Source organism: Archocentrus centrarchus, chromosome 5 (assembly GCF_007364275.1).
Source record: "Archocentrus centrarchus isolate MPI-CPG fArcCen1 chromosome 5, fArcCen1, whole genome shotgun sequence".
Classification (NCBI taxonomy): domain Eukaryota; kingdom Metazoa; phylum Chordata; class Actinopteri; order Cichliformes; family Cichlidae; genus Archocentrus; species Archocentrus centrarchus.
The window spans coordinates 36,083,410-36,095,681 of record NC_044350.1 but is presented as its reverse complement, the minus strand read 5'-3'; the positions used below and the strand labels follow the sequence as shown (position 1 = coordinate 36,095,681).

At 41.8% G+C, this 12,272-nt stretch overlaps 1 protein-coding gene across 2 annotated transcripts in view; it reads right to left on the bottom strand.

The window, feature by feature from the left end:
- kcnq2b (potassium voltage-gated channel, KQT-like subfamily, member 2b) overlaps positions 1–9,189 on the bottom strand; it is a 124,883-nt gene extending 115,694 nt beyond the window's left edge. Inside the window, exons 1-3 of one of the 2 annotated variants that reach the window (XM_030728743.1) lie at positions 8,678–9,189; positions 6,035–6,185; positions 3,322–3,412 (exon numbers count right to left, since the gene is read on the bottom strand). In XM_030728743.1, coding sequence (XP_030584603.1) covers positions 3,322–3,412; positions 6,035–6,185; positions 8,678–8,810 — 375 coding nt within the window. In that variant the 5' untranslated portion in view covers positions 8,811–9,189. Of the gene's footprint in view, positions 1–3,321; positions 3,413–5,975; positions 6,186–8,677 lie in introns of those variants that run through there. The other variant, XM_030728744.1, reaches the window with a different exon arrangement.
- Positions 9,190–12,272: the final 3,083 nt, after the last annotated feature.

Genomic DNA, 12,272 nt, shown 5'->3' with positions numbered 1-12,272 from the left:
GGCTACAGTGCTGAAAACAAACCTGGGGTTGTTCTTATTTTCTTCAATTAATGATGAATAGTAAGATGTCCTAGCTTTACGGAGGGCTTTTTTATAGAGCAACAAACTCTTTTTCCAGGCTAAATGAGCATCTTCTAATTTAGTGAGACGCCATTCCCTCTCCAGCTTTCGGGTTATCTGCTTTAAGCTGTGTGTTTGTGAATTATACCACGGAGTCAGGCACTTCTGATTTGAAGCTTTCCTTTTCAGAGGAGCCACAGTATCCAAAGTTATACGCAGTGAGGATGTAAAACTATTGACGAGATAATCGACCTCACTGGGAGCAGAGTTTAGGTAGCTGCTCTGCACTGTGTTGGCACTGAAGAGCATAACAATGAAGGAATGAGATCCTTAAACTTAGTTACAGCACTTTCACAAAGACTTCTACTGTAATAAAACTTATTCCCCACTGCTGTGTAATCCATTAAAGTAAATGTAAATGTTACTAAGAAATGATCAGACAGGAGGGGGCTTTCAGGGAATACTGTTAAGTCTTCAGTTTCTATGCCATATGTTAGGACAAGATCCAGAGTATGATTAAAGTGGTGGGTGGGCTCCTTTACATTTTGAGAGAAGCCAATTGAATCTAACAATAGATTAAATGCAGTGTTGAGGCTGTCATTCTCAGCATCTACATGGATGTTAAAATCACCCACTATAATTATTTTATCTGAACTGAGCACTAAATCAGATAAAAAGTCTGAGAAATCAGACAGAAACTCTGAGTAAGGACCAGGTGGACGATAGATAATAACAAATAAAACAGGTTTTTGATTTTCCCAATTAGGATGGACAAGACTAAGAGTCAGGCTTTCAAAAGAATGAAAACTTTGTCTGGGTCTGTGATTAATTAATAAGCTGGAATTGAAGATTGCAGCTAATCCTCCTCCTCGACCTGTGCTTCGAGCATTCTGACAGTTACTGTGACTCGGGGGTGTTGATTCATTTAAACTAACATATTCATCCTGCTGTAACCAGGTTTCTGTAAGGCAGAATAAATCAATACGTTGATCAATTATTAAATCATTTACTAATAGGGACTTGGAAGAGAGAGACCTAATGTTTAACAATCCACATTTAATTGTTTTATTCTTTGGTGCAGTTGATGAAGCTGTATTATTTATTGTTTTTGAATTTTTATGCTTAAATAGCTTTTTGCTTATTTTAGCTTTGGTGTTTGGTGGTCTGGGAGCAGGCACCGACTCTATGGGGATGGGGTTTTGGGGGGATGGCAGGAGGAGAGAAGCGGCAGAGAGGCGTGTAAGACTGCAACTCTGCTTCCTGGTCTCAACCCTGGGTAGTCAGGTTTTAGGAGGGTTAATAAATTTGGCCAGATTTCTAGAAATGAGAGCTGCTCCATCCAAAGTGGGATGGATGCCGTCTCTCCTAACAAGACCAGGTTTTCCCCAGAAACTTTGCCAATTATCTATGAAGCCCACGTCATTTTCAATATCTTGTACTGTATGCTGGACGGGACTTTCCCCAGCCATAGCAGGGGGACATCTATCATTCCATAACATGTACTGTGAGGGCCACTCTTTCATTGCCTGGGGACTCATTTATTATCTCAATATTTTATTCTACTTTCCCCATGGCTAATTACTGGCCCTGTTCTTAGGGGCCTCTGTTGAGTCAGTGTAACTTCATTTATCATCATATATATGGGAATATATCTACTCTTATTCTTCACCAATGTTATTTGTATTGTCACTAATTCTACTTTTATTACTTATACTGAGACTATTTTATATTTTGTATGACCTTCATACTGGTGCCTGGAGTCATTATTCTCATGTGTTAGATACCATACACCATTTTTATGGCTTGTGCAAAGTAAGGGGAAGCCCCTTGCACACACACTAATGTATAGAGTGCTTTATGTTTTCTAGGTCACTGGGGTGAGGGTAAGACCTGTTATGAACCTGGTTGCATTTGTTTGAAGCTTTGGGAAAGTTGCTAGAATGAGTACTGTTCGCCTTGACACTTGTAACCTGATGTTGTATTTCAGCAGTGTTATCTGACAGGTACATTCCTAAAATGGAGTTCTGTAGGCCCCCATCCTCGCACTCTCCTGGCTAGGAGGGGGTAGAGATAAGACTTGGCTAAGTGGAGTGGTACTGACGATGTTATCCTAGCAGATGTTTGAGTAGAAATGTTCATCATTTGTGACACCTGTCTGAACTGTCATAAACCAAAAGGTACCCCTGTGATGTGTGCGCCTTGAACATGTGACTTTAGAGTGGGTGTAGTTTAACCAAAAGACAATTGGTTGGGATTCAAGTTTCATGGGCTGAGACTTTATGTAAATTAGGAGGGGTCAAAGGCAAGTGGGTGGTATTCATGTATAGGATATAAAACGTTTGCCACTCTTTGTCTCACTTCACCTCTCTCTGTGTGCTCTTCTCTTTCCTGTCCTCTTTTCCTTTCCTGTTTCTGCATCTTTCTCTCTCTCTGTTTCCCTCTTCTCTTCTCTGTGTGTGTGTACCTCAGTCTCATCTATGTTACTGTCTGTGTTTTGGTTTTTGTCTGTGTTGTGTGTAACTAATATGTCTAATAAACAGCCTGCACCGGAACCTGCTCGTCCCAGTGAGTTTTTGGATATTTGGGGTTTAATTGGGTTTGAATCTTCGGCCAAAAAGAACATGAAGACCCTAAGAAAATGTCACCGACAAAATATATTTATCAAGAAGAATGCCTTTATTAGTCCCACAAATGGGGAAATTGCAGTTATGCAGTATGCAGTATGTTTGTGGTTGTAATGTGACAAAATATGGAAAAGTTCAAGGGGTATGAATACTTTTCCAAGCCAGTGTAGCTTCAAGTCATGAATCAACTGTGTTCAGGATGATAGTTTTATTAGCGGGCAATATGGAGGACATCGGAGAACTCCGAGATGAAATGCAAAGGTTTGCTAATGACACTTTTAGTGGTACGCAGTACCGGACCATGCCTGTATATATGTGTATATAGTGTTTTTCTATTTTATTCTATTTTATTTTATTTTATCCTTCTTCTCTGTACTTCTCTGTACATTAAAGTTTTCTTTTATCTTAGTGTGACATAAGTGTGATTTAGCATGATGTTAGCGTGATGTTAGCATTATGTTAGCATGACATAAGCATGACGTTAGCATGATGTCAGCATGATGTTAGTGTGATGTATGTGTGATGTAAACATAATGTTTGAGTGATATTAGTGTGACACAAGCATGACATCAGCTTGGTGTTAGTGTGATGTTTATGTGATGTGAGTGTGACATCAGCGTGATGTTTGAATGGTTACCAGTATGTAGAGTGCATCCTCTGAGCTCTTCTCATACTCTCTGATGGTGGAGAACACAGACAGAACCAGGCAGGAGAACACCAGCAGGAACCTGAACACAGAACATGAAAACTGACCCCAGGTCTGCGTTTCAGGGAGAATAAACATTAGTGTGAGATAATGTCACTCTGAGAAAGAGAGAACAAGAAGATTAAAGATTATTTTCAGAGGTCAGGACTGCTCAGCGACCTCTGATGAACTGGAAATTTAAAGCTTACGTGTGACACTCCCATTCATCTGAGGTTATTTAATTAGACAGTAGGTCTCTGTAGATGAGCACTTGATGTAATCTAGTTAATTCATACTAAGAAATGTATTTGACAACTAATTATCCATCCATCCATTCGCTTCCGCACATCCTGTTAAGGGTCGCGGGGGGGCTGGAGCCTATCCCAGCTGTCATAGGGCAAGAGGCAGGGTACACCCTGAACAGGTCGCCAGCCTGTTGCAGGGCCAACACGGAGTGACAGACAACCTTTCACACTCACATTCACGCACTCAGTCACACCTATGGGCAATTTAGATTAGCCAGTTAACCTAACCCCAGTAAGTGCGTGTCTTTGGAATGTGGGAGGAAACCGGAGTACCCGGAGGAAACCCACACAAGCACGGGGAGAACATGCAAACTCCACACAGAGAGAGGGAGAGGCCCGGGCCAAGGTGGAATCGAACCCAGACCTTCCAGATGGTATTCTAACTGTGAGGCAGCAGTGCTAACCACTGCGCCACCGTGTTATTTATGGGTGATACCACACAGTAAGTGCATGTTAAACTGCATATTTTGCAGTGAAGGATGCTGTGTACACTGCTCAGTCATGTCCTGGATGACATCAGACACATTATTAGAGAGATGGTACTGAAATAATACTGACTGGAATGTTATGTAAGAACTTTGCAGCAGCAAAGATGGTGGTAGAAGTTTAACTTCACAATATATGTGGGTAAAGTTAGCAAAGCTTTACACTTTTTTTAAGATCAAACTTGACTATTACGTACATATAAACTTAGCACAAAAAGTCAGGAAATGTGTTTGGTGGATTATTTCATTGTTGTAATGATTTTTCTTGGCAGTAAATCTTATCCCATTGGAAAGCCTGTTTATTCCCCTTAAACCAGAATCAGAGAAACTTTGTCCATTGCAAAGCAGTGAAAATTTGTCTTAAATGTGGCTCTCAATATATACAAACAACATAAAACATGTTATATACACCACACAGCAAGATCAAAACACTATTAAAAATAGTACATAAAAAAAATCATTATATGTTGTTAATAATGTTGACAGCAGTTGACATTAATGGTTTCTTAACAGTTCCTTACAGATGTGGAGCCACATCTGAGAGGAAACTGCATTTGTGGGTTGAGTATGAGGGCTGTGCCCATGAAAATCATCTGTTTCCAAACAGCTTATTCTGCTATTGACTCTTATTTGGAGCTTCTGGGACCCCGGGTGCTGACAGTCAGACTTGTCATTATTGGAGGCAATCTCAGTGCAGAGAGATACTGAGATGAGATTCTGCAACCAGTCACAATCCCATATCTCCACAGTCTGTGACCGAACTCTGTCCTCTAAGATCCACGCTCACCTCCACAAAGTGGGTTTATCAGAGACTACCTCCAGAATTTGGGAGTGGAGAGGATGGATGGCCTGCCTGCAGTCCTGACCTCAACCCTATTGAACACTGTGGGATCAACTTGAGCATGCTCTTTGTGCCAGAGTGACCAACACAGCCAACCTGGCTGACCTGCAACAAATGCTGGTTGAAGAATGGGATGTCGTCCCACAGCAGTGTGTGACCAAGCTGGTGACCAGCATCAGGAGGACGTGCCAGGCTGCTGTGTCTGTGGGTGGTTCTTTCACATGCTGCTGACACCACTGATAGTTACATGAATAAACTGTTAAATTACCAATAAGTCTTCAATCATCCAATGCAATAAATGACACCAAACAAGAATCAATAGTAGAATCAACTGTTTGGCAGAGCAGATGTATTTCAGGATGTTCCAGATGTGTTCCAGTATGGCCACTGACCAGCAGGACCTGCTTCTAGAAGTCATCAATTTGAATTTTTAACTCTTCTTTAGAAACACTTTCTAAATTCCAGCTTTACACTGGCTGTATACTGACTAGGGCTTAGAAAGTATCTATGATAATATGGTAGAGTGTCTGAATCCACACAAAGCAGTTAACCCCAGAGCAGCAGGTCAAGTGATCATAGCCTGTCCACAAAGAAGACAAATCAGCCGGAGCTCACAATAGAAATTATAACAAGGAAAGTCTTATACCCCTCCTGCCCCATTACACCTGAACTTAGGGTTCCCCCACCTGCCAAATCCCACTTTACCCCTGCATGTGAGGCTGTTGTTCTCTGGTTTCTGTGAAGGGAGGAGTGCACACCTGTGTCTGAAATCTTCATGAGGTTCTCTTTGAGAATAAAACCCATGAAAACTCCACACAGTTTCTCCAAAGATCAGTCAGCTTTGACCTGATAAGCCTGCTTCAGGTTAGTCAGTGTGTTACTGAAACACAGAGTGAGGATCTATGGACCTCTGTACACCTAATTCATTACTGATTGATTTCATTAATCAGTATCTCTCTCTCTAACCTTTCTAACCTTTTTCTCAGCAGCTTTCGATTGGTGCCACACGTACAGGTGTACAGACAGGTACGTACACGTAGGCATGGTAGATAAAGGCCCATCCTCGGGGTCTCTCCAGGACATTGTACAGGAAGTTCTGCAGGCGTCTGTAGAGGGCATTTCGTTTCGGCGGTTTCTTCCCTCCAGAGACGCTGCTGCGCTGCCGCCGAGGACCCTCATCTCCACCTGAACATGGAAACATACATCAGATCGCAACGCTCACACACTTATTTACCTGCTGCTCAGTTAAGGAGTAGTGCTCCTGTTTCTGTTTGACTTATAAATGAACTGCTCAAGAACAGAAATTGATAAATCATCAGTTTTACTGGTTTGATATTGAGCTATGATGTATCTACCATCATAGCACATGATCTATGATCTATGATGCCCTGACATTCATTCAACTCCAGGCTACAGCCATGTTTCCTGGCTACCTGTCATATATCGCCTGTTCCTATGATTATTCTCCCCAAATTTTTGTATCTCTTTCAATGTGTTCCTATTTTCTTACCACAAACTTTCTTCTTAAATCTGGATGGCTGCATATGTGACTTTATTTGGAGTAAAAAGCCTCCACAGATGCGTAAGCAGCTATTGCAAAGACCTAAATCCTTAGGTGTTATGGCTCTTCCTAACCTTAGATACTACTATTGGGCAGCTAATCTTAAAATATTACAGTTTTGGCTTCACCCAAATTTAGGTGCTTCCATCCCAATATGGCTATCAATGGAGGCCAGTACTTGCTGACCAGTATCTCTGTCGGCTCTGGTTCACTCCCCTATTAAATCTGCCACTGACCTGTATACGAAGAATATAATTGTTAAGACATCTTTGAAAATTTGGAAAAAATTCAGACTTTTTTTGGGCTTCAGTCATATTCGTTGCAGGCCCCAATAACATCAAACCACATCTTTTCCCCATCTCTAGTAGATGGCGCTTTCACCGTTTGGTCCAACTTAGGCATCAGATCATTTAATGATTTATATATGAATAATGTCTTTGCTTCCTTTGAGCAATTATCCCAAAAATTTCCCCTGCCAAAGCAACATTTTTTTAGATACTTGCAGATTCGTAGCTTCGTCAATAACAGATTTCCTTGTTTTCCTGCTGAGCCCCCAGTTTCTTCTTTAGATTTTTTTTTAGACCAGTCCCATCTTTGAAGGGTATGATCTCATACATTTATATTCAGATTTACTCTTTGGATCTGACTCCTGCGACTCCTCTCAGGAGGCTGTGGGAGGAAGACCTGAAGGAGCAGATAACTGACGATATGTGGAATAAAGCGCTTAGAACAGTGCATGAATCTTCTATTTGTGCTAAGCATGCATTTGTTCAATGTAAAATAGTACATCGTGCACACCTAATGAAAGCCAGGTTGTCAAAAATGTTTCCAGATGTGGACTCTGCCTGTGACCGCTGTTGTCTGACGCCCGCAACCCATGCTCACATGATGTGGTCTTGTCCTAAACTGAGATCATACTGGGGAGAGATATTTGACTCGCTAACTAAGACTGCCGGAAAACAAATTATGCCTGCTGCTAGTATCGCAGTATTTGGGGTACCACCTCCTTACATACACCTGTCTCCTCAGGAAGAAGCTTTCGCAGCCTTTGTCTGCTTATTGGCCCGATACCTAATTCTAACAAAATGGAAATCTTCATCACCACCATCACATACCCACTGGGTCAGAGAAGTCCTTTACTTTGCTAAATTGGAGAAAATAAGATTTATGCTAATGGGCAGAGAGAATAAATTGAGTGCAATGTGGGATCGTTTCTATGATCATGTAGGGAGACTTGTTCTCCCTGATGTCCCGGATTGATGCATCTCACACTGTAATGTTGAAACGACAGGCAACCTGAAAAAGTATTTTATTTGTTTGTTTTTGTTTTGTTGAGGGTATTTGCTTTGTTCCTGAGTTTGTTCTATTTGTTTTATGTTATGTTTTGGGTTTTCTTTCTGTTTGTTAGGCCAGGTTTGAATCTTTATGATACTTATTCTGTTATGTTTACATGTTGGCTATTTTCTTGTAAAAAACAATAAAAGTTGTTGGAAAAAAAATATATATCGCCTGTTCCTGCGTTTGACATTCATATCAAACATGAAGTTTCTCATAGTGAGCTCAGTATATGTACAGTAGTCCCTGTGAGCCCAAACCTCAGGCTGCACACTGCTCTAAACACTCAGTTTATCACAGTTTTTATACTCTTGTAGCTCCATGATGTCACAGAGAGGGACAGAAGCCCACCTGCCAGCTCTTTGTCAGGGGAAGCCAATCAGAGCAAAGTTGTCTTAAAGGAGGAGGAGCTAGCGAGTTTGTTTCAGACAGAGGATGACCTGAGGATCCCAGTATGAATAAAGAAGGATTACTGTGACCTGTGAATCACACAAAGCTGCTCTGGTGGTGTCGCAGTACATGTTCCTTCTGCTCAAATTTAAATGCTTTGAAAGACTTCCGTTTCTAACAAAGTAAACTCGGTCCACAGCCAATCACATTCAAGCCTCCTCTCAGCAAACACAGCTTGAAGCTGATTGGTCCAAACCTTCAGGAGAAAGGTTTTCAGGTTTTATTACGAGAGTGAAGACGTGACATGTCCTGTATGTGTTTACATGAAATCACCTGGTTTTAATAGCACAGACACACACAGATTACCCCCTCCCCTCCCGCAGCTGGTTACCCGCTATGAGCAGAGCACCGTCCCTGCTGGAGTCGGTTCCTCCGGCCTCCAGACCCACGAAGCCGACCTTCAGCTTTTTCTGGTCGGCCTGCGCTCCGGGGAACACCCCGCCGTTCCGGGATTTCTGTACCATGACGGACCGACGACCTGCACCGACTTCACCGAGATACAGTCAGCCCACGGACCGAGCACCGAACCCGGGCAGGGCCGGCAGGAGCATCGCTGCCGCAGGGCGGAGGAGGAGAAACGGAGGAAGAGAAGGTGTAGGGAGAAGGAGGACGGTGCAGGCACAGACGGGCTGCAGATTGGCTGATCAGCAGGTTTTTTTCCACCTCACTGACTTCCCTCACGAAGAAGGAAACAGAATGACGTCACCGCGGGTATTGGTCAGATCAGAAACATTGATCATTTATCAGCATCGATCATCTGATCAATTTGACCAGCTACAGAAAAAAAGCCTCGAGAAATATCATACTGAGCTGTATTAAAATCTCTGACGTCTCCATGGTAACATGATCATCGACGGTGGTAACCATGGCAACACGCTGACGGCCGGATGGAGAGGGGAAGCATTTTGATTGGCTTATTCGGACATAATGTTAATTTATTGTAGTGGCGTCATCATTCACCAAAGTACCAAACAGGCGATTGATGATAAACATAACTGACTTGCAGGCTATCTGAAGCTTTTCAGTCACCTGAAGGTGCTTCATACTATAAGGTAAACACTGCACTGTCAGAGAGCAGAAGACCCCCTGTGAGTAGCACTTAGTGACAGTGGGAAGAAAGAACTCCCTTCTAACAGGAAGAGGCCTCTAGCATGTGATGCACGTTTGAAAATGAACTTACTGCATGATGTTTAAAGACAGAAACCCTGTAAGCAGGGACTGTAGTGTGCCTCAACGAAGCACTGCTCCTGTGCAGTCAGCTTTAAATCCTGGAATATGCTTCCAAGGATGTTGAAGGTTTGTACAGATTTCCATATCTACACTCATGATGTGAAAAATGGGATCTTGAGTACTCGGTCTTGTGTGTGTTCATCTTATTATAATTTGCTTGTGTTTTATGGAATTTTGCTCATATTTGATTAATATTTTGATATTAGTTTGTCTATAGTTATTAAGTTTGTTTGTATGTGTATTTTTGTAAATGGTCCCTGAAAGAAATAAACAAGAGAAAAAAGGGAGTCTTTCTGTTACAATGACTGTGAGCTGACTTCATGTTCAGCCTTCATCTTTACAGGTAATTTCTTCTGTTGCAGTGACGGCTGCACTCTCTTCTCTCGGTGCACTTTTTGTTTCTTAAATCCAGAATTTTGTTTACCAAACAAAAGTTTGATAAACACACTGCCCAGCCAAACAAAAAAAACTCACACACTATATTTGGCATCGTTTTTGATGCAGTATGCAGTATCACAACATTTGTTTCCATCCATGGGGTGCTTTTATTTTTCCTGCACTGATGATGGCGAGTCTGAGTGCTTTATAAAGTCTTCTCCATCCCAAAGGCTCTCAGGGGGTTCAGGTCCAGACTATGTGTGGAAATGATGTCTCATTGCTTCCTGTTTGAGCCCAATGAATTCTGGATTTGTCATGTTTGAATATGTTCAGAATATTGGAATATGATGGTCCTTCAGGATATTCAGATAGTCAATTGACCTCATATTTTGGGCACATAACATTTCTGAACCGGGACCTGACCTTCTGAAGCAACTGCAGATCATGAAACTGCCCCTACAGGCTGGTGCAGCAGGCATTAGGCATCATGGAGCATCACTTCATCTACCACTTTTCTCTGGAGCTTGAAAAAAGGCAACTGGACTTCTTTAAGTTTCTTGAAGATGCTTCACCGCTCATCTGGCTTCTTCAGTTCTCAAACCAAATGGTGGAGAGTCCCTGGTATTTGGGGGGGTCCCCTGGAGGTGGTTGTGACTCACTATTATTCATGTGCATAATCACCTGCGCCAAGATGTGAAAAAATGCCTGGGTCATTACAATCAGTGGTTTGGGGTGAAACCACTGTGAGACTGTGGAACCTGTACCTGGATCTTGTTTCAGGGGCTCATAAGTATCTTTGTCACGAACCAGAAGCACCAAAATATTTCTGAACTGTTTCTTTTTTGTTGTTCAGGTACAGGCGTGTTCTCAGAGCGTGTAATGGCTATTTGTCCACACCAAAAAATAAATAAAAAAAACAAACAAATGGCCACTGAGGCATCTCAGGACTGGATCTTACGCAGTTCAAAAAATACAGGTAAAGTCCATACCAAAGGTGCATTTGGGGTCAGTTTATTATCCACAATGCAGCAAACTTACAGACATAAACACCTTAGTCTGCACCCTCTCTGTGGCCTGGTAAAAAAAATATGACTCGACGCCTGCTGACCCCTCCCACTTGACCTACTTATATAAATTAACCCCATACCTGCTCAGCCATAAACCCAAAAAGTGTAAAAGGTACTGCATGGGCAAGACTCATTTTGTTCTCACTAATGTGCACTTATAAATGAACTCTGCAAGGACAGGTGAATGCTCGCTACCATCAATCTGCAAACTGCCACGCCCCATTTTTCCATATAAAGAAACATGTTTTATAGAGACACTGCTAAATAAAAAAAAAATCAGGATTTCCAAAAAACTGAAACAATGAGGAACCTGAGGAGGGAGGAAGGTTGAGCTGTGAGTGCTTCCTGAGACAAATGAAGGTTAAAGTATCTGTGATGATTTCTGTGTCCATTTAAACCCTGACGGAGGCTCTGGTAAAAACTTATGCCTACCTCTCTGGACTGTGAGAGGTCATCAGAGTTCCCAGAAAGAACATGCCAACTCCACACAGGAAAAACCAGTGGATTTGAACCATGAACATTCCTGCTGTGCATCAACAGTGCTAACTACTACACCACCTGAGAAACGACTTCTAATAAAATACATCGATGTGATAATTTGGTGTTTTTTTTCCCTTCTTACACCGGTGAAAACAGAACCCTTTACAGGCCACTCACTGAAATACTTTCCACCTTAGACTGTTTGGAGGATATTTCAGGGCTCTTTTTGCTTTTGTGACTTTTTACCTTTCAAAAAAGATTTGTTATGATGCAAATTAATCATACGACCCTCACCTGATAACAAGCAGGACAGAAAATGACAATGTCAGCCATCAGCAGGAGTTTCATGTTTTTAGTTTTTTTTACCCCATAATTAGTGCTTTCCCATAAAAATGTTCAGAGTTTTAAGGCCTTTTTCTGTTGATCGCGTTAGCAAGTAAGTCTGAACTCTCCACCTCAGCAGTCTGGTTCCTGAGTTCTGAAGGGTTCCACAGAGGCTGCTTTATAGAACACCTAAAAATGAGAAGAAAATGGAATTTTCTGGCTGTTGAAGGTATTTTCAGAGTTTTTGATTTTATTTAAACAAATGTTATTGTTCAGTTTAAAGATGTTCACATTTTTCAAGGACAGCTGGAACATTGTCATTCCTGAGGAAGTTCTGCTGGATGAATGTCAAGTTTCAGATTAGTGGGTTAAACAGGTCACTGAAAGAACACGTTTGAATTCATGTCACAATGCAGAGGACACAAACTCCAGAGCAGTTTTCACCTC